At 37.8% G+C, this 21416-nt stretch overlaps 1 protein-coding gene across 3 annotated transcripts in view; it reads right to left on the reverse strand.

Annotated features, from left to right (window-relative positions):
• Window positions 1-442: 442 nt before the first annotated feature.
• Window positions 443-21416, reverse strand: part of CD109 (CD109 molecule) — a 130633-nt gene continuing 109659 nt past the window's right edge. For 2 of the 3 annotated variants that reach the window (XM_047102643.1, XM_047102641.1), the window contains 9 exons: window positions 19531-19759; window positions 16313-16478; window positions 14357-14547; window positions 13304-13459; window positions 12184-12249; window positions 8499-8641; window positions 5021-5168; window positions 3006-3108; window positions 443-862 (listed from right to left, as the gene is read on the reverse strand). In XM_047102643.1, the coding sequence (XP_046958599.1) occupies window positions 687-862; window positions 3006-3108; window positions 5021-5168; window positions 8499-8641; window positions 12184-12249; window positions 13304-13459; window positions 14357-14547; window positions 16313-16478; window positions 19531-19759 (1378 nt within the window). In that variant the 3' untranslated portion in view covers window positions 443-686. Of the gene's footprint in view, window positions 863-3005; window positions 3109-5020; window positions 5169-8498; window positions 8642-12183; window positions 12251-13303; window positions 13460-14356; window positions 14548-16312; window positions 16479-19530; window positions 19760-21416 lie in introns of all 3 variants that reach the window. The other variant, XM_047102642.1, reaches the window with a different exon arrangement.

Consider the following 21416-nt stretch of genomic DNA (forward strand, 5'->3'; position numbering starts at 1 on the left):
TCCTCAAGCTCTGAACCAGACTGCAAAGCACAGGAAAACACATTCTCTCTCTCCTTCTCTCCAGAAGAAAAAAAGGAAGGGTAAAGGTTGGGGGATGAGATTACAACTGGAGTGAAAAAACATCACTTTTCTTAAAAAGAAAAATTCTGCCCCCCTACATTTTAAAAAGAAAGAAGTGATATCCAATCAAAAAGGATATACCGGGACCACTGGGGGTGGAGTGGGCAGAGGGTAGAGTGGATGCTGGACGGGAACAGAGAAAGCTCCTCTTTCTGGTTGTTTTCTCCCAGTTCCCAGACATCTGTCTTTAATGCAAAAGCCAACACTGGTGTACAATAATGCTTAAGAACCTAGCATTTCCTCTAGAAAATAAAAAGAATAATCTAAAATAACACATTTATTCTGGAGAAGACAACACCTCCATGAAAAACTCCTTAACTATTTTTAAGAGGGGGAAATAAAGACATACAACTGCAATAACTCTGATTTTTTGTTCTACACAGAAGTCAAATGAAGACGTCTGTGCAGCTATACATACTAGGACCTACTGTGCACCATCCCCCCCAACCCCATAAAAAGAAAAAATTATTTTTCAAAAATAGTCAGAAGCAATACTTGATCACGAAAACAAGACAATCATATGTGATTGGAAATGTCAATGTTACATGGAGTCCTTAAAGAACAAATCACAGCCACTGGTGCAAAGAAAACAGAAGCATGAGACAGAGCACAAAAATTTCTGAAGGGCGACAAAGGGAGGCCGCAGCTCCGTTCTCACAAGGACCGCATCCGCGAATGTCCCCACAGAGGTCACAAGAAGACAGCTTCGCTTCGGAGTTGTAACTCCTCACCGCTCGTCTCCCTGTGCAGAGGCAGACATCAGTTTACACAGATCCCTTGTTTAGAAACATTTACTCTGCCAAAACTTAAGAGCACTTCGATACACTGTCCTGAGTTTTCCATTCTTCGCATAATTTTATTTTCTTTACAAGAAACAACTGAAATGCTAAGGAGGGGCCCAAACTGCTAACCAAATCCAAGAGAGAAACAATGCCTTCCGTGCACTGTGTCCACCACCAGCAGCTGGCCAGCACGGAGACAGAAAACAGACTGCAGCTGCACGTCATGATCCCAAGTACACTTGACTCTCTTACTGGAACAGGGAAGACTTTAAACTGAGAATTGTTTAACCTCCAGGAGAGTTTATTTTAGGGTGTCATTTTCTATGCATTCAAGCGAAGCTCTAATCATTAGGACTACTGAAAAGAGATTTACCGTGGGCTTCACTGAAAAACACAAACAGATGAAGAGAAGCCTGCCTAGGTAATGCATTTCAATGTTTTAAAATGTTGACCTTAGGGGCGCCTGGCTGGCTCAGTCAGTAGAGCATGTGACTCTTGATCTCAGAGTTGTGAGGTTAAGCCCCACATTGGGTGTAGAGATTACTTAAAAATAACATTTGAAAATAAATAAATAAAACATTGAGCATATAGTATCTAGAAACTATTCAACTTGGGTAAAGTTTATAGTACAAGCTAATATTAACAGAAAAAAACTAAAGTTCCTACAGCACTAAAGTAAACTTACTATACAACATAAATGATTTTTATTTTTATCGTTTTTAAAACCACGTTCCATTTTTAAATTTATTCATGATTTTTAATACTGTTACATTTTTAATGTTTTTAATATTGTATATTTTTAATTTTAGGTTCTTCAAAAATGGGATGGTAGGTTTCTATTATTTCTGACCTTTCCCATATTTTCACTTGAGAATGTCACCCTCATAAATAAGTTGCCTTTCACAAAAAACTGTACGTAGACCGAATGTTTTTTGTTTCTTAAATGTTTGAAATATTCTCCATTCACTGAAGAAACATCCATTGGAGAATTTTGCAACGACTTTAAATTACAAAGTTGGGTAACTAGGCAAAACCATTGAATCTCAGCAGTGGATCCCACCTTCCCACCAGAAAAGAAGTACTGCCATCAGTGTCTCCCCAGAATGTCCCACAAGAACCTGGGCAAACGCTCTTCCCCAACTCTACCAGGGGGTGAAAGATGAGAAGAACCGGCTTTTTGACTTAGAAGGAAAAAGAACTGGTGTTCTTAACCGTAGTCTTCAATGATACTCCACTGAACACTACTAATGATGTGAACAAGTTCATTTGACGTTAGAGTGTAATTATCTACAAGTACTTAACACTTGAAAATGTCCACAAATCTCATGCGTTCTAAGGATTCTGAGCCATCAGGAGGGCTCACTCAGAATAAGACTTATTACAATTACAGAGATCACACACTCACAAAACGTCACTCTGTGACTGGGTGTAGAGTAGCCCTAACTAATCCGGGTGATCTACGAACCAGATCTCTACTTTCACATCCTACATTTTCAACATTTTCTAAAGTAACGACTTACCAGTAAAACCAAAGAAGCTCAAGTTATTTTCCAAATAGACTATATTTTTCTTGATATGCTAAAAAAATCTGATATAATATTAGTATAAATGTTAGCAAAACAACAGACTTCCTCAATGAAGAAACAGCTAAACCCATCCCAGGATTTTATATTGCAAAGGAGGCTCATGTTCTCTCCTGAAGAAATCCCATTTTAAAACAGGAAACAGATGAAAGGGTTGCTTGGAACAGAAGCAAAACCTTGGAAACCACACATAACTGGGCTCTTGGTTATTTCAGTTTTTCTTTGTAAATTTTGTAATTGTGAGTTAAAACCTAGAACATGAGGAAACACCTAAAATTATGAGCAAAAACATCACTTTTTAATATTCATTGGCTAAACGGGATCATGTGACTTTTGTAAACTATCAGTTGTCTTCATTTAAATGGAAAACTCACCTCCCGCACTCCACCTCCCACACTCTCCCCAACAACCACCCGCACACACACACACAAAATAGGTGGCCACTTCAAATAAATGCATGAATACGTGAATGAATGCTTGCTTCCCTTCTAAAATATTAGGAAATCTAAAACACACTTACTTGGTTCATAGTAATCCACTATGGACACCAAAGCATCTTGCGTATTTGAAACTTTAAAGTTTCTCACAGCAGGAATATCAACACAAAACTGGGTTTCATTTACCTTGAAAATACAAAAGACTCTTAAGGGGGTGACAGACTATGTGTTCGTGACAAAGCAAGACACTTCTTTTTCTTATCATCTTAAGAAACAGAAACTAACATTTAGAGAGGATTTCTGGGTGCCAAGTACTATGGTAATAAGCACGTTACATAAATTGCCTCACTTAACTCATGAAACAATTCTTACAAGATAGGTATTGTTCACATTTCTATTTCACCAAAAGGGATACTGAGAATCAGAGGGGTTAAGCAGTAAATCCAAGGATGCATGCTCCTGGGCCCTGGTGCCTCACCCAATCCCTGTCTAGGCAACACACCCCCTAGGTTACTGCTAATGGATCACAGCAGCCCCCTTCTCTGAAGAATTGCCCTCAGCTCAGGGGAGCAATCTCACCAGTAAGTGAGGTAACTGCAGGTGGGGGTTGTGCGCCCCACAACCAAAAACTGACATGTCGTACAAAAGGCCAACTCCTTGCCTCCTGGAAGGGCAGTTTATGCCAATTTGGCAACCAATATTATTAAAGGAGTCTGAAATTGATAAGTTCCTTCAAATATTCCATTACGTGCCAATAGAAAAGTCAATTAATCAGTCAGAACATACCGGACACTCAAATTAAGATAACCATTAAACAAGTACATCACAGATATGAGACAAACACCAAAATCAATTACATTATTAAATGAAAACCTTAAACTTATTTTTCACAGGGGTGCCTGGGTGGCGCAGTCGGTTAAGCGTCCGACTTCAGCCAGGTCACGATCTCGCGGTCCGGGAGTTCGAGCCCCGCGTCAGGCTCTGGGCTGATGGTTCAGAGCCTGGAGCCTGTTTCCGATTCTGTGTCTCCCTCTCTCTCTGCCCCTCCCCCGTTCATGCTCTGTCTCTCTCTGTCCCAAAAATAAATAAACGTTGAAAAAAAAATTTTTTTAAAAAAAAACAAAAAAACAAACTTATTTTTCACGTCCCAAATCAAGCCATGCTTTTCAAACAGGATGTAAGATATGAAAATCCCTGAACAGAAAAAGAAGCTAGAGACTTTGGATGAGTTTTAACAGGGTTTTAACCAGAGTTGTTTATGAAGTTGTTTATGAACAAATGAGAACTGGCTTTTTTAATGTGTATATATATTGCCAAAGCAATGTATTACTGATTCATACTTGGCAAAACTGGAAGAAGAGATGCAGGTAGGTATTCCCTCCTCAAAACATGATATCGTAAGAATACTTAAACTCAATTGCATTTCAACCTGAGTTTCATGTAGATGTGACAAGAAAAGAATAAATTACATGCCAGCAGTTTTGAATACAAATACATTCTTGAATTCTTACATTTCTCTCACATATTTTATACACCTTATTCTTGGATCAGTAATTTTCATACAACAATGAGAAGAATATATGAAAATTATATAATAATTTGCGTTAAGATCAAACCTCTGAGAATATTCTTCTAGGATGTAAGCATGTATATATTCGATGCAGGAATGTTAATCCCTTTGGGATTTATTAAAAGCTTCATGGAAGCATTTTAAAACTCATAATTAAAGCTTTCATCATCAGCACTGAAACTGATAATTTTAGCAATTCCCTGAGGCAGAGGGGTTCTCAAATTGGGATCAGGACTGAATTTTTGAAATTACAATGTGACAATTTCTACAAAGTTTACATGTGGCATGAAATAATGATTTAGCTAGAGAGACTTTTCATCAGGCTCGTCAGTAACAGTATTCACTTTAAATCGATTTTATAGTGATGCCTGTTGAGTGGAGACAAATATGTGGTTGCCATGTCAGAGTCATTCGGGGACACAGAAAGCTCAAATAATGACAAAGGAACCACGCACAGAGCAGGCAGACTTTCAAACACAATACATGGCAGCCTTGTCGCCTATACAAAACTTGCATTTTACTACTTACAGAATCTAAATATAGGTTGAGTTTTCCATGATCGTGTTCCACTTTCTTCACCGTCTCACCCAGAGGAATTGCATCTGAAGGCACGGTAAAACCACTGAGCAGGTTCACTTCCATAAGGGCCATGCCACTTCTAGCTGGGCCCAAAAACCTAAAACAAAGAGAAAGGATGGAAGGAAGAAAACCCTTTAGGAAAAACCTAAAGCCGTTGGCAAACTATCTTTAGATAAAAATTAAAACTGCCAAGCACTATTCCAAATATTTACTGTTTAGTTGAAGTAAAAATCACTAGAGAAAGTTGTAAAACCCATAATCCTTTCCTTACAGGTATGAAATTCTGTAATTTTCAACGATATGAGGAATAATAATTTAAAAATGTGTTCATTTGTCATGAAATGCCTGCCATGTATCAGCCTTGTGCCTGTAGATCATAACAAGTTCAACCTGGATGCCCTTTCCATGGGCAACTCTGTGTTCTAGGGGTGATTCCAAACTGAATTACATTTTTCATTTTCTCAGAATTTGACAGCACTAAGCTTTCTAGCTGAAAGCCAGGAGCTGAAAAAGAAACTGAAAACTTGACCACTTAACAGTAGACCACTGCCAAGTCTTAAGCAATCTTCTCTTCATCTGGTTTTAGAAAAAGAAGACCAGTAGGGAGAGTCCTTCTCTTTGTTCTCCCACATACTTGGAGCACATTTTGTGTTTTCTTTGGCCACCTGGCGAGAATTACAAGCCTCGGAAAGTTTTGTTACACTACATTGTTCTCTCATCCTGTTGTACACAATGTGAGCATCAAAGGATCCGGGCACCAACAACGTTTTGTCTCCTTTAAAATAAATAGTTTTCTAAAATGAATAGGTGGCAAGAGCTCTTTTGTTTGGAGCAGAAAGAGCCCAATGTGGTTATGGAAAGGAGTTTGTCTCCAACATGAAAGGATCATTGTTAAGTGAGTTCCTGTTGTCCTTTCAGATGGCAAAAGCCAGAAGGGCTGGTAGAGAATCTTGCTTTTTAGAGCAGCAAACAGACGGCTGCCAAACATGACTGATGGAAAAGCCATACAGTTACAACTGCTGACGACAGCTGGCTCAGCGACCCCAAACAAGTGAAACCATCTGTGGAGCGATGCACGCAGCCAGAAGAGATGCTATTGAAAACCAATAAGTGCATTGCAGCTAGAGGTGTTTGTATTTGAGCAGACATTAAAGATGAGAAGAATGGCCAGTCTGCTTAAATACGATGACTTTCAGCACACCATCAAAAGTGCCTTGGTTGACCTGGTCTTTCTACTGGCCCAGGACAGAACTTGTTAAATTACCATGCCATACACAGAAAAATTTATCTGAGATGAGTAAGGGCTTGGGCCCTACTGATGGGAATCAAGTGCCTGAAATACCAGTTTTTCTTTCCATTAAATGCCACTGAAAATTTTCATTGAAAATATTTGTATTTTGTATCATATTTTTCTCAGAAGACTAGTAGCAGCATCCAAATCCTTTTTATAAGACCAACCCCTACTTTCACATGAAAACAGTTCCCTTCTCCAGTTTCTCCCCAAAGGCCCAAAGGCGGGGCGGGGTGGGGAGGGAGGGATATCCTCTATCTATCAAAGTCTATTGTCCCTCTGATTCCTGATGATAAGTTAAGATCTGGAATTCTGCATCCTTTCATGAGCTCTTATAAGTAAAAAGGCCCCATCATGATCTGAATCTTAGTTTCACCTAATTTTCCTCATCTGTTTCTTCAATTGACCTCCCTAAAAGGTAAAATCACTCTCACAGCTCCAAAGACTATGCTGCTTTGCCCATTTCAAAACCAGAATTTTAAACTTACTTAGAAGATTTATTTTTATTAATTTCTGTCTCCCCTCCAAACAGTAAATTCCATGAAGACAGGGCCTGTGTCTTTTTTAAATCACCATTATATTCCAACATCTGACACTGTGTTTGGCACATAATGGAGATTCAAATGATATTTACTGAATGAATGAATGAATGAATGAATGAAGAATGAATAAATGGTGAGTGAATGAATGAGAAAAGCAGGGTTAATAATACCACTTGCTTTATAGAGTTATTGTAAAGATTAAATGAGATGCATGTAAAAGTGCCTGGTATAATGCCTGGCATGTAAATTTGTGATAAGTGTAGGTTATTACTACTTACAATAATAATAATAACTTGATGCTGCTCTTCCGGGGAAGAACCCAATCACAAGCTTTGCAAGGAATAACTTTCTTCTTAGCTAAAAGGAAGTCACTGAAGAAATTCTGATATCCCCCTCCTGCTGGTCCAAAATGCCCAGTAAGGGAAGGAAAGGGGCAAACACATGTGACATTTATACCAAAATCATGAACATGAAGGCCCAAAGATAGTATATCTGTACTAGTATGCCTGCAATGTATCAGCCTTGTGCCTGTAGATTATAACAGGTTCAATCTGGATGCCCCTTCCATGGGCAACTCTGTGTTTTAGGGGTGATTCCAGATGAATTCCATTTTTCATTTTCTTCAGTTTCTAGTAGCAGTAACGAAGGAGACTGGATTCAACAAGAAATGGCTAAAAAGGTTGGCCACCAGGGGAAATACTCAGAGATGACTCTGAAGAGCATCTGCCAGCTCAGTACCACACCAGCCCAACAACAAGCTAAGCTCAACCAGATCACTATGGGGTATTTAAAAAGAGCAAACAGCAGCTCCTCAATGTCAATGCATCTTTACAGTAACTCCCCACATTACATCAAATCATGCAGAGGTAAGAGGACTGACAAGGAAGAAACTGTAAAGTCTCTTGATTCAAGAACCTTCTAAAGGATTTGCTCTCAAACTTGTGTGTGCATTAGAATGACCAAGAAAGCTGAAGAAGGCAGCTCACAGACTCTGAATCTGTGAAGTCTGTGAGTGGGAACCCCTTTTCCTTTTGACAAGATCTTCAGATGCTTTGGATACAGAACAAATTTAAGAATCGCCTTATTAAGTACTCCTAGAAGCTAAAAGTGCCTATTTATCCAAGGTGAGGACCTTCTAAACTGGAAGATTTCCACTGTGTCTAAAAACCCCATTCTCTTCATTAAATTTGCATATTCTTATGAAGTCTTGGGATAAAAGCATAACACTAAAGGTTAAATATGAAACTGGAATAATTATTTGACAGAAAATTACTAACTGCCAAGAAATAAATGATATTAGAGTTTAAACATGATTGGTTCATTTAAAGGTTTCTTAAATTAGACCTACATTTTATTAACATTTTCTATTCAGATTTGTTATGAATACAAGGAAAACTTGTAAACAATTTTGGACACATTGAAAAATACTTAAATAGAATTAAACAGAATTTCTAATTTGTAATTGGAAGTGTAATCATAACTAAAATCTTTGTTAAATGTAACTCCTTATATTGGTATAGTTAGCTAACTACATATATATAATAAAACCTTCAAATCTATTTTTTTAAGAGAAAGGACTTAAACAGATACCAACCTTGTACACACATTCAAATTCAAGTGATTTATATCATCCTTATTGTCTTTGACAGCAACATCTAAATCAAAGGCTTCTTGGTCTTGAACAGATCTTCGTCTTCTGGAGGAACCCAAATCTTTCACATTATAAATAACATTAAGCTGCAATAAATAATAAATTAACATAAATACTAAACTAGTAATAAATCATTAGCAATATATTCCCACCATTATGTATTGTAAATATCAGGTAATGATTCTCTTTGGGATAAACCCAACTAGAACTGTAATCTTCAATCAAGGAAAAAGCTAGTTTTACTAGCTAAAAAAGTACTATTATTAACAAGTGTTATAAAAGCTTATAAGCAATGATTTTTAAAATTGAGGGAATTGTTAGCTAATACTCCAAAACAAGTATAGACCTTCACGATATTATGGGTATGGCTTTTCTTCCTTCCAAAGAATGTAGAACATTCCCTTTAGGAAAAGAAGCAATACTACTGCCTATCTCCTCTTGAGAGCATCCGCTAACTCCTAAGTTCTGCTGCCCAACTGGTGTCATTTTTCACAAATGGGAACCTTAGAAACTCTCAGTAAAATAAATCAAAAATAAAACATTCAAGAGCCCTGGTTGAACAGAAACCTGCTCAATTACTCAGCATTCTTTTTGACCATATAACATTTTTCAAAGATGATAAAATAAATGATGAATTTCAAGACAATTTGGTCTTTTTCAGCGAATACTCTGTGCCTACCACTAGTGTGAAAGGTACTGTGGGGACACTGGGCAAGTGTAAGGGCAAGTTTTGTTTTTTGTTGTTTTTTTTGTTTGTTTTTGTTGTTATTTTTTTCCCCAAAGAGTTCCTAAGATCAGAAGCTCTGGAATACACTCAAAATTTCCTACACCTGCCTCATGCCAAGTTGAATTGGAACCTATTGCAATTTTGTACCTCTTCCCCTTTTTTGATACCACAATTCATAAGCCTTATTGTTGCTATGTAATGTATTTTCTTATACTTAAATCTGACACACACACACACACACACACACACACACACACACACACCCTCAGAACTAAACACCTAGTACCCACTGTAGATTTTCACACTTCAAATTTTTTTAAATTTTATTTCTTTACTTTTGGGGGGGTGGAGCATGAGCACATGTGTGAGTAGGGGAAGAGCAGAGAGACAGGGAGAGATAGAGAATCTCAAGCAGGCTCTGCACTGTCAGCACTGGAGCCTGACATGGGTCTTGAACCCATGAACTGTGAGATCATGACCTGAGCCGAAACCAAGAGTCAGACACTTCACTGACTGACTGAGCCACCCAAGTGCCCCTGATTTTCACACTTCAAAAATATTCTTTCTAAGCCTTCCTCTTTCAAACCTAAGAACTACAACTTTTTATTCTGCTACACCTAGCTCATATAATCCTTCATTCCCTTGATCATTCTGGTTATCTCACTCTGGATATTCTCTAACTCTTTCTGGAACCACAATTAAAATTTTAGAATATTCTTAGAGGAGCTGAAGAATGGTTTCATAAAATTGGAGAGACGGTCTCTGTTATTTCCATCATCCTTGTTCCAGTGGCATGCAATTGTCATTAGAGACCAACGTCATCAGGAAACAAACAAGAACTACAAAATGTGTCCTCTGGATCATAATTAATACTCATCTACAACGTAGTATTAGGGTTAATGTTTGACCTACAAAAAGCTCAACTGCCCATTCAGAAAACTTTGAGATGTCTTGCAGTTTATTTCCAAGGGTTTAGCATTTTAGTACTTCAAAGAGGTTAACACTTACTGCAAACCTGAGAAGTTTCTTTGCTTTTCTGTATCCAGAGTGCTTACAAAAATATCAACTAAAAGAAATCTCAGTAACTATTTCTGGGTGACCAACATTTTTGCAATTTGTTTCTCCTTCATGAGAAGTGCCTATAAGATTTCTGCATGTTGATACAGATTTGGAATAGTGAGTGTTCTGACCAGCAGGTACCATTTTTTTTTTTAACAATTTATTCATTTTTGAGAGACAGAGCATGAGCAAAGGAGGGGCAGAGAGAGAAGGAGACACAGAATCTGAATCAGGGTCCAGGCTCTGAGCTGTCAGCACAGAACCTGATGTGGGGCTTGAACCCACAAACCACGAGATCGTGACCTGGGCTGAAGTCAGATGCTTAACCGACTGAGCCACCCAGGCACTCCAGTAGGTACCACATTTACTGCTGTGTTCCTTCAAAACTCAAGTAAAACTCATTTGGCTTCAGTAATTCGTCTACATTTGGTTTATCAAGAATCAATTCCGACCAATTTGGTGATTTAAGTACATATAGTTTTTCAATTATACCCAAAATAGCCTTTGTATTTACTTTTAGATTTGCTATTTGCATTAAAAGACAGCTTGGGAATGAGAATTTTCACATGGCCTTTGTTAGTAAAGACAAATATAAATTATTCACCCTTTTCTTTTTCTATCCTTTTTGTTGGATACTATTCCTTTTAACTGTGATCATTTTTCCTTGATTTTTAAAAAACATTTACTACTATGTTTTGAATATCATACAAAATAATCTTAGAATCGCTTAGAAATAATTCTATCTGCCCTCCTTAGTTAGTATATCTGTCCTTTCAACTAGAATACTTGTATGGTTTTTTGGAAAAGTAACTTTCCTCTATCATAGCCATTTTTTAACTTTCTCAGTAACTCTTTCAGGGTTTGTTTGGTTTGTATATTCTAACCAAACACATAACCATTTTTGGTCCCATCACATATTGTTTTTGGTTTCCAGTAAGATTATGTCAAGTCCCGGGGCATGTGGGTGGCTCAGTTGGTTAATGGCTCAGGTCATGATCTCATGGTTCATGAGTTCGAGCCCCACATCAGACTCTGTGCTGACAGCTCGGAGCCTGGAGCCTCCTTCAGATTCTGTGTCTCCCTTTTTCTCTGCTCCTCCTGCACTCATGCTCTGCCTCTCTCTCTCTCTCCCAAAAATAAATGAACATGAAAAAAAATTTTTTTAAAGATTATGTCAAGTCCCTGTAATTTTCAATGTATTATTTACTATAATAACTATTCGATTCAGGATTTTACATACTATTTTGATTTTATTCTAGCCCTATTGCACCATTAAGGGTAAGTTTCGTTGGATTTTATTCTTATAACAAAGCACTAAACGTATCATGCTCTAATTGTTTTATTTACTATTGTATAAGATTTTCCATTAAAAGGACACATTTCCTATCTTCAAGTCAATTCCTTATAATATCATGTTGACCTTTATGTTTTTAAATGGATATTAAAAAGTTATAGGTAAAATTTAAAATGTATTTATTTATCAAGTCATAGTAGAAACTCTCCCAGCATTAGAATTTCTGAGCTGTATTTTCACAAAAAAAGTGAAAGTTGGGAGTTCCCAACAAGTCACATGAATCACATTGGAAGAATTAATCCTAACTTCAAAAAGCATATGATACTCAAGAAATATTTTTCCAAGGTTATCAATCCATTTGGTTACTGTCAACTGACTACTAGTAACATCTCTAATACTTTTTATTAAAGAGAGTGATCTGTCTTGCCTAAGTCCACAGAAATAAATCCTCAAGAATTTTATACATTAAGTTAAAGATTTAGCAGTACCCCCCAAAATTATTAAAACAAGCCATATTTAACTAAACAAAAATAAACATTGTTACATACCTGACAAATCGCAAATCCAAAACCACTTGCGGAAATATTAACTGCAGTTGGCTGTACCACTGAAAGCTGAATAAAGGTGGAAAAAAGGTGAATAAGGTTAATATTCCATATCTAGGTCCTTCCAGGTAGCACAAGAGATCAGTGTTATCCCTCACTAGGAGTGTATGCCATCTGTGAAAAGCTCTAAGAATTTTGCACAGTCTCACATATCAAAAGCTATGGGCTCATCAGAGAAGAGAGGTGAAGACAGATGAAGGGACACTCTCCACACACCCTCACCTTTGCCCTTTGGGAGGGCACATCAGTGCCATAGTCAGGGCTGCCCTTCTGAAGCAGGAAAGACAAGAAACAAAGGTCATCTCCCTCCTCCAGTGTCCCTTAGTCAGCACCTAATCTTCTGGCCTTCCCACGAACCCAGTGGCACATGATCATTGATTATGATTAACACTATTCCTTCTCTTCTATCACTATTCCTCTTCCTCATTTTTCAGCCTTGAAGTTAGCACTTTCATCCCTCACTCTCAACTTCCCACAAGGTTAACCACAGGAATAAAGTTAGGGTCTAGAATAGTCCTTTATTAACGTTTCAAAGGAAGAATCCTACTACTGGCTCTATCAATTCTCCTAAGAGGACATGTGGTCTAGCTAAAAAAGAACATGGCCTGAAATCATGGGTTCAAACCCTAGCTCTACTATTACTAGCAACATAATCTTAAACAAGTTACTTAACCTCTGTCTCAGCTTCAGTTTTATCATGTGCATGGTGGGGATGAAAGTACTTACTTTCTTAGTGTCAGTTTGAGAAGTAAATGCAATAGCACATGTAAAGAAATCTGGCACAGTGCCTGCAAAGAATAGGAACTCAACAGGTGTGTTCATTCTTTTCCCAATATGATAGAGCCCATGGTTCCTCCTTTTCCAAATCTTTCCAAAGTTCCCATCCCCTCCTTTCTTCCCCAGCTCAGCAGTTCAACCAACGGAGGACACTCCTTCCCCCCAGTCCCTTTACAAGGCTCTAGAAACAAGTCTTTGTTGAAGTCGATAGAATGGAAATAAAATAGCATTCCAGCATAAGGAATCATCCACATGGAATTTTAAATAACCACCCCCTTGTCCATACCTCTGCCATCTGGAGAAGAAAGCGGTTCTGTCTGTCAATCTGAAACTTTATAGGACTTGGTGAACTGGGCCCCATCACAGTCACTTGGACGTTTGTACTTTCTGTGTTCATTAGAGCTGCAAATTCAGATAGGGCCTTCAAGGCCACAATGGTGTCCTGTTGAGGAAAGAACAATATGTGTGCATGTAAGTATATATCAAGGTCACCAAAGAGTAAATTTAGTAATGTTTAGGACACCCACTATGCATTCATCCACCTTCCTTGAGAGTGGAGCTCTCCTTTATTCATTTTTGAATGTCCTTGACCTACAGTACAGGAGAGGTGTGGAAAATATCCGCTGATTGAAGCTGAGTATCTACTGTATCAGTTACCATAGATGAAAGATGACCAACATAATGGGGAGCTAATTTATTCCATATACATATCAGATACGTTGTTTATATCAGTGATGAGAAAAAATTAAAATGAGTAACTCAGACCTTTGACTTAAGGTACCAAATTTTTTAATTGCCAATTTTATGAAGTCATGAAAAAAGCAATCATATACTTCCTTTAAAACATTACGTTGGGGCGCCTGGGTGGCGCAGTCAGTTAAGCGTCCGACTTCAGCCAGGTCACGATCTCGCGGTCCGGGAGTTTGAGCCCCGCGTCAGGCTCTGGGCTGATGGCTCAGAGCCTGGAGCCTGTTTCCGATTCTGTGTCTCCCTCTCTCTCTGCCCCTCCCCCGTTCATGCTCTGTCTCTCTCTGTCCCAAAAATAAATAAACGTTGAAAAAAAAAAAAACATTGCGTATATATTTAAACTATTAATTAGTTTAAAAAATTAAAAACTATGGGGCGCCTGGGTGGTGCAGTCGGTTAAGCATCCGACTCTTGATCTCGGCTCAGGTCATGACTTCATGGTTCGTGAGTTCGAGCCCCACATCAGGCTCTGCACCAGAGTGCTTGGGATTGTGTCTCTCCTTCTCTCTGCCCCTCCCAGGCTTGTGTGTGTGCACTCTCTCTCAAAATAAATAAATAAACATTAAAAAAGTTAAAAACTATCATCACTCACCTGGGTAGATGCAAAACCTCCCAAGCTATTCCTTTGCCTGCTTAGCCACCTCATAATCGGGATTCCCTCAGAAACCTGATATTGCAGGAAGTGTGAAAGTAGCGCATAGGCTGCAATTTCAATATCCAGGGAGCGTGGCTGCCAGGATTCAGAAAGTTTAGACTCTGAAGACACCCAGAATTGCATGCCTCCTGCAAAAGACAAGTAATAATAGTCTGACCAACTGAACAAAAATTACATTTTATACCATTAAATATCCCTACAATGGTCCAAGTTCTACCTGACTATATATAAAAATATATATGTATATATTTATGCCATGCAAATACATGTGTATTCACAAACACAGACACACATACAAACATTCACTTATATGTCACTTTCTAAATTATCATAACTTTTAAATTTTCATCTTTTTCCTCTTATATTTTAGAATGTTTTGATGAAAATAATTTCCCAAGAGAAATCCCACATGTTTGGCTCGAGACTAAACAGCTATAAATAAGAAAAAACATATACTCTAGAAGATTTCTGACCAGGCCATCCCAAAAATATTTTAGGATACATTAGAAAGAACCCTGTTCTGGGAATCTGCCATTAACCAGCTCTAATGTTCTAGGAAACCTCGCCTTTTTTTTCATTATCTGAAACTTGGTGTTATAAGTTCAAAATCCAAGGCCCCAAGAAAAAATGAAGGACTCTGGCCAACTTGACAATCTTCCTAGAAATATCCCTGCTGCCCCCAGAGGAACATCTTACTTGGTGCTCCCTACCCCTTTCAAATATTACTCTTTAGATGATGATTACACTTAGGTGGAATGTGAAATAACTACCACTTGTACAAGCAGAGAAGGAATACCAAGGACTTCCATCTCTGTGTAATAATCTATCCCCAGCACTGCAACAGGCAAAAAAAAAAAAAAATAGTAAGAATTCATTTTAAGGTACCGCTAACAATAATGCAATATTTTTCACACTCTTAGAAATCACTTTCTGTAGTGTAGTGTGGAAAACACTTTCTACAATTATCCCTTCTTGAATTAACAGGGCTTTGAATCAGTAGACATTACCTAAAATTATTTCTGCCCACCCATCCCCATCTCTGTGTCTGTCTGTCTGTCTATCTACCTATCTCTCTCTCTGTCTCCCTCACACACCCACACCACTCCCTGGATCCCTGACCAAAGAGGCCATTTGGGAAGTAGCAACACCTGTACTTTTTGTCCTGTTGTAGTTCATTAAAACAAAAAGTCATCCAACTCACTAACAGCATTTTGTGGCATTCGCATTCTATGAGTTAGCATATTCATTCAAATTTTGAACATTTACTAGGAGTTATTCCCATTTTACATCTAGGGAAACTGAAGCTTATAAAAGCAAGTAGCAGAACCAGAATTCAAACCCAAGTGTCTCCACAACCCAACATCCTACGGACCATTGAAGGCCACCCAACCAGAAATGGTATCAGAGAACTCAAAAGGTAACTGACATAGGGCAGAACATATCTAAAAGAAGGAAACAACCAAGCCCCGAATTCTCTAGAAAACTCAGGGAGAGCAGAAGCAGCCATGTCAGACCCATCTGATCTCATCTGCATTTCATTTTTCTTCCATTTCACAAATTTTTTTAACGTTTATTTATTTTTGAGAGACAGAGAGAGACAGAGCATGAGTAGGGGAGGGGCGGAGAGAGAGGGAGACACAGAATCCAAAGCAGGCTCCAGGCTCTGAGCTGTCAGCACAGGGCCTGATGCAGGGCTCAAACTCACGAACCATGAGATCATAGCCTGAGCCAAAGTTGGACACTTAATCCACTGAGCCACCCAGGCACCCCTCTTCACATTCTGGAGATATAAATGTTATCAACTTCATATCTGGCTTACAAAACCTTTTCACATAATTTATATATTTCATAATGCATAGCAGTCTAACAATCTCAAATGACCCCATGCATTACCTTCTTGTTCTGCTCTCCAAGTCAGCATATTCAAAGCTTCCTTGGCTTTAGGGCTCCCCACAGATGACAGTGCATAAGTTATAAGAGCTAAAGTATAATTGTCTGAAATTCCTCTATTAAATTCAGACTCCAAAAAGTTGATAGACTCTTGTACATCAATATTAGGCTAGAAAAAAAAAACATATATTTTACTATTCAAAATAACCCATAACCACACATTTAAATGAAAAGTATTTTTAAACATTTATTCAAAAAATAATTTCAGTGTCTGTTAAGCCCCTAACTTTGTCCTAGGCAATAGGAATCAATGATGATCATTGACATTTAAATATTTGCTATTCATTTTGAAAATAACACTGCTTTTGAAAAAGAAATGCAGGAATCATACCCATTTATAATTGCAGAAAAAACAATAAGATATCTAAGAATAAACCTAACCAAAGAGGTGAAAGACCTGTACTCTGAAAACTATAAAACACTGATGAAAGAAATTGAAGATGACACAAACAAATGGAAAGACATTTCATGCTAAGGGACAGGAAGAACACATTTGTTAAAATGTCTATACTACCCAAAGAAATCTACACATTTAATACAATCCCTCTCAAAATACCACCAGCATTTTTCACAGAGCTAGAACAAACACTCCTAAAATTTGTATGGAACCACAAAAGACCCTGAATAGCCAAAGCAATCTTGAAAAACAAAAGCAAAGCTTGAAGGCATCACAATTCCAGAATTCAAGTTATATTATGAAACTGTAGTAATCAAAACAGTATGGTAGTGGCACAAAAACAGACACACATACCAACAGAATAGAAAATCCAGAAATGAACTCACAACTACATGGTCAATTAATCTTTGATAAAGTAGGAAAGAATATCCCATAGGAAAAAGTCTCTTCAACAAATGGTGTTGGGAAAACTGGACAGCAACATGCAAAAGAATGAAACTGGACCACTTTCTTACGCCATTCACAAAAATAAATTCATAATTGATTAAAGACCTAAATATAAGACCTGAAACCATAAAACCCTAGAAGAGAACACAGGCCTCTTTGACACTGGCCATAGTAACTTCTTTCTAGGTATGTCTCCTGAAGGCAAGGGAAACAAAAGCAAAAATAAACTATTGGGAATACATCAAAATAAAAAGCTTCTGCACAGCAAAGAAAACAATCAACAAAACTAAAAGGCAAACCTATGGAATGAGAAAAGATATTTGCAGATTACATACCTGATAAAGGGTTAGTATCCAAAATATATAAAGAAATGATACAACTCAATACTCAAAAAGCAAATAATCCTATTAAAAAATGGACAGAAGAGGGGCACCTGGTTGGCTTGGTCAGTGGATCATATGCCTCTTGATCTTGGGGCTATGAGTTTGAGCCCCATGTTGGGTGTAGCGATTACTTAAAAATAAAAAAAATAAATCTTTTTAAAAATGGGCAGAAGATATGAATAGACAGTTTTCTAAAGAAGACATACAGATGGCAATGGGTAAATCAAAAGATGCTCAACATCACTCATCATCAGGGAAATGTAAATCAGAACTACAATGAGATATCACCTCACACCTGTCAGAATGACTAAAATCAACAACACAAGAAACAGCAGGTGTTGGCGAGGATATGTAGAAACGGGAACCCTCTTGCACTGTTGGTGGGAATGCAAACTGGTACAGTCACTCTGGAGTTTCCTCAGAACATTAAAAATAGAACTACCCTACCATCCAGCAATTTCACTACTAGGCACTTACCCAAAGAATACAAAAATACTGATTCGAAGGGATACATGCACCCCAATGTTTATAGCAGCATTGTCTACAATAGTTAAATTATGAAAACAGCCCCAGTGTCCACCAACTGATGAATGGATAAAGAAGATGTAGTACACATACAAACACACACACACACACACACACACACACACACACACACACACTGCAATAGTACTCAGCCATAAAAAAGAATTAAATCTTGCCATTTGCAATGACATGGATGGAGCTAGAAAGTATTATGCTAAGCAAAATAAGAGAAAGACAAATACCATAGGATTGCACTCAGATGCGGAATTTAAAAAACAAAACAAATAAAAAAAAAATGAACAAAGGAGGTAAAAATGAGGGAGAGGCAAATGGACTCTTAACTATAGAGAACAAACTGATGGTTATCAGAGGGGAGGAGAATGGGGAGATGGGTGAAATAGGTGATGGGGACTAAAGCAGTACACTTGTGATGAGCACCAGGTGATGTATGGAAGTGTTGAATCACTAAATTCTACACCTGAAAGTAATATTACACTGTATGTTAAGTAACTGGAATTTAAATAAAAACAGAAAGAAAGGAAGGAAAGAAAAGAAAAAAAAATTAAAAAAAAAAGAACACTGCTTTCCAGTTTTTATGAGTAAATAGGCACCATTCCCTAGAAGGAATAAGAAATAAAAAATAGAATTTTTTCTACCATTTAATATCATGAACTCAGATGACAGCACAAAATATAGCTTGAGAAAAATGTTACTCATATCTGATCTCAGGTGTTAAGGCTCTAAATTTAGGGGAAAGTTTATCTTCCATGTGCCTAGAACTGGACTAGGGAAATGGCAGGAGCTTACAACAGAGAATGGCTGTTTTCAATCATGTGAAATGCAGCTGGCATTAAGGCAATAAAGGCATCAATCACTGAGACAGCTCTGGAGCATAATTAAGCTCATTAACATAACTTTCCATGTATACACATTCTCATCCAGACATCCATGCCTATTTAACATGCTTTTTAGAGTGTCGGTGTACTATATACTAAATTAGCAGACATGGTCGTTGCTCCATATTATTTTAGAAATTAAAAAAAATCCTTTGCAATCTAAATGTGCTAGAATACATTCCCAAATTCTGAAGAATTTTCTTTCCCCTAAGAAATTAACCTTTCCAATGATAAAATATGTATTGATTTACCTTACCAATATCAAGTACAAAAAGTTATATCAAAAAAAATTTTTAGAATTCTCTTTGTTATTCTGAAAGAGTGGGTTAATATTTTCATTTTCAGATTCTAAAATAAAGCCAGAAATGCAAAGCCAAAGGTGTCCAAATTCAGACCTCAAAAGTGATATACAATTGCAAAAGTCTTTAAGTTTCCAGACACACATTTGATCCATCAAGACCTACCTTCCTTGCGATTTTCCACCCATCATTTATTAAATTAAAGATTAAATACCTGATATTTTTTATAGCCCAGGAGAGAAGTCACAATATAAGCTGTAAGTGTCACTGGACTTTTATTGCCACCTTGAAGCTCACTATGGATCACTCTTCCTGGCTCCCAAAATTCACCATTGGATTTCTGACGTCCTTTGAGCCAAGTATATGTTCTGTGTAACACATTCTCATCAATATCTATGTAAGGATCAGCTTCAAGGAAACATCTTAAAACAAAAGCTGACAACCTAGGTGAGAAAGGAGAAAAAACATATAAAATACACTCTATGAAGTCCTCTAACAGTGAACGAGAAAATATCAACAATAACAACATATTTTCTACCAGAAGATTCACCAAAGGATGATCACTAAAGAAAGAACAAAGGTAAGAAAGACAACCAAGAAACAACATAAACATCTCAGCCCAGCTGGTGGATACATTTTCCACTTGAGTGTGGTCAAGAAATTCCAGGTCAACTCACAAAATACCAGATTTGGAAAGGAATTTAGAAATCATCTAATCCTGCCTTATTATTTTATAGATTGGGAATTCAACACTCCAGGAGAGTTGAAGAAATTGTCCAAGGTTATCATCTTTGGACTTTTCTAGGTATTTACCAAAGAAGATCCCACCACACACTTCACTCAGCCCTAAAGCCATGGATTAACTATACATAATTCACAGTCAAACCAGAGTACGTTAAACTAGCAAAAATGGATAGTTTCTCTCCTATGAGACAGGAGTCAGAACATTACAGCCTACGAACCAAATCTGTCTGGGCCAAATCTGGTCCTTGTGCCAAATCCAGCCCAGGGTCTATTTACGTGTGCCTCTCTTCCACCACCCTCCACCTGAGCATGGTTTTTAAAGGGAAGGAAGGAAGGAAGGAAGGAAGGAAGGAAGGAAGGAAGGAAGGAAGGAAGAAAACACCAGAGACTTTATGTGGCCTGCAATGCCTAACATATTTACTATCTGAGCCTTTATAGCAAAAGTTTGCCAATGCTTGCTACAGAACAATATTTCACCTAAATATTTAGATGAAAAGATCATCAAGCAATAAAACACTGAAACCTTTCTATTTATGGATCTATATCCTGATGCATGCCAAAAGAATATCTGGAGCAGATATGGTTCATCCTATGAAATGTTTAGTGTGATAAATATCACCAATATTCAGTAATATCTGGTCCTCTATTTTACTTTGAGTATGCAGAGAAATTCACCTCTTTGCCCTTTTGAAGTTAAGAATGGCCATGTGACCAGCTCTGATAATGATAAACTGAGAAGAAATGTTGCACCCAGGTTGAAGCACCTGATTACCAGTGGTGGATACTCCAGCCTTCTCTTTCCAGGCTGCTGCAAGCCTAGAGCCTCCTGGTGAGATGGTGGCTGTTGAGTAGATTACAGAGCCCCCTGCCGACCCAAAGAAGAAATGCAGCCTGAGCAAGAAAAACCCGTGTTAAGGGATTTAAGGGGTGGTTGTTACCACAGTGTGCCTGGTCTAACCTGACGGCTACAGTTAGTCAATCTTCTTCTGAGTGAAATGTAGAATTAACAATAGTTCAAGGAGAGAAAGTAATCATCCAAAATCAGCCACACATAGATTCCATTCTGGAGGAAACGTGGATGTTTATTACTTAATTCTATCACTGTTTTCCGCAAAAAAAAAAAATAATAATAATAATAATAATAACCTTAAAGAAACAACGTTGACTGTGTTAACACAAAATTTGTATTGATCATGTCTGATTAAGAAAAGAACTATGTTGGGGCACCTGGGTAGCTCAGTCAGCTGAGCATCCAACTCTTGATCATGGTTCAGGTCATGATCACAGGATGGTGGGATCAAGCCCTGTGTCAGGCTCCACACTGAGTGAGGGAGTATAGGAGCCTCTCTCCTCCCT

Source organism: Lynx rufus, unplaced genomic scaffold (assembly GCF_022079265.1).
Source record: "Lynx rufus isolate CCGP_SWC_20201006 ecotype Redwood Valley unplaced genomic scaffold, mLynRuf1.p SCAF_6, whole genome shotgun sequence".
NCBI classification, from domain to species: Eukaryota; Metazoa; Chordata; class Mammalia; order Carnivora; family Felidae; genus Lynx; species Lynx rufus.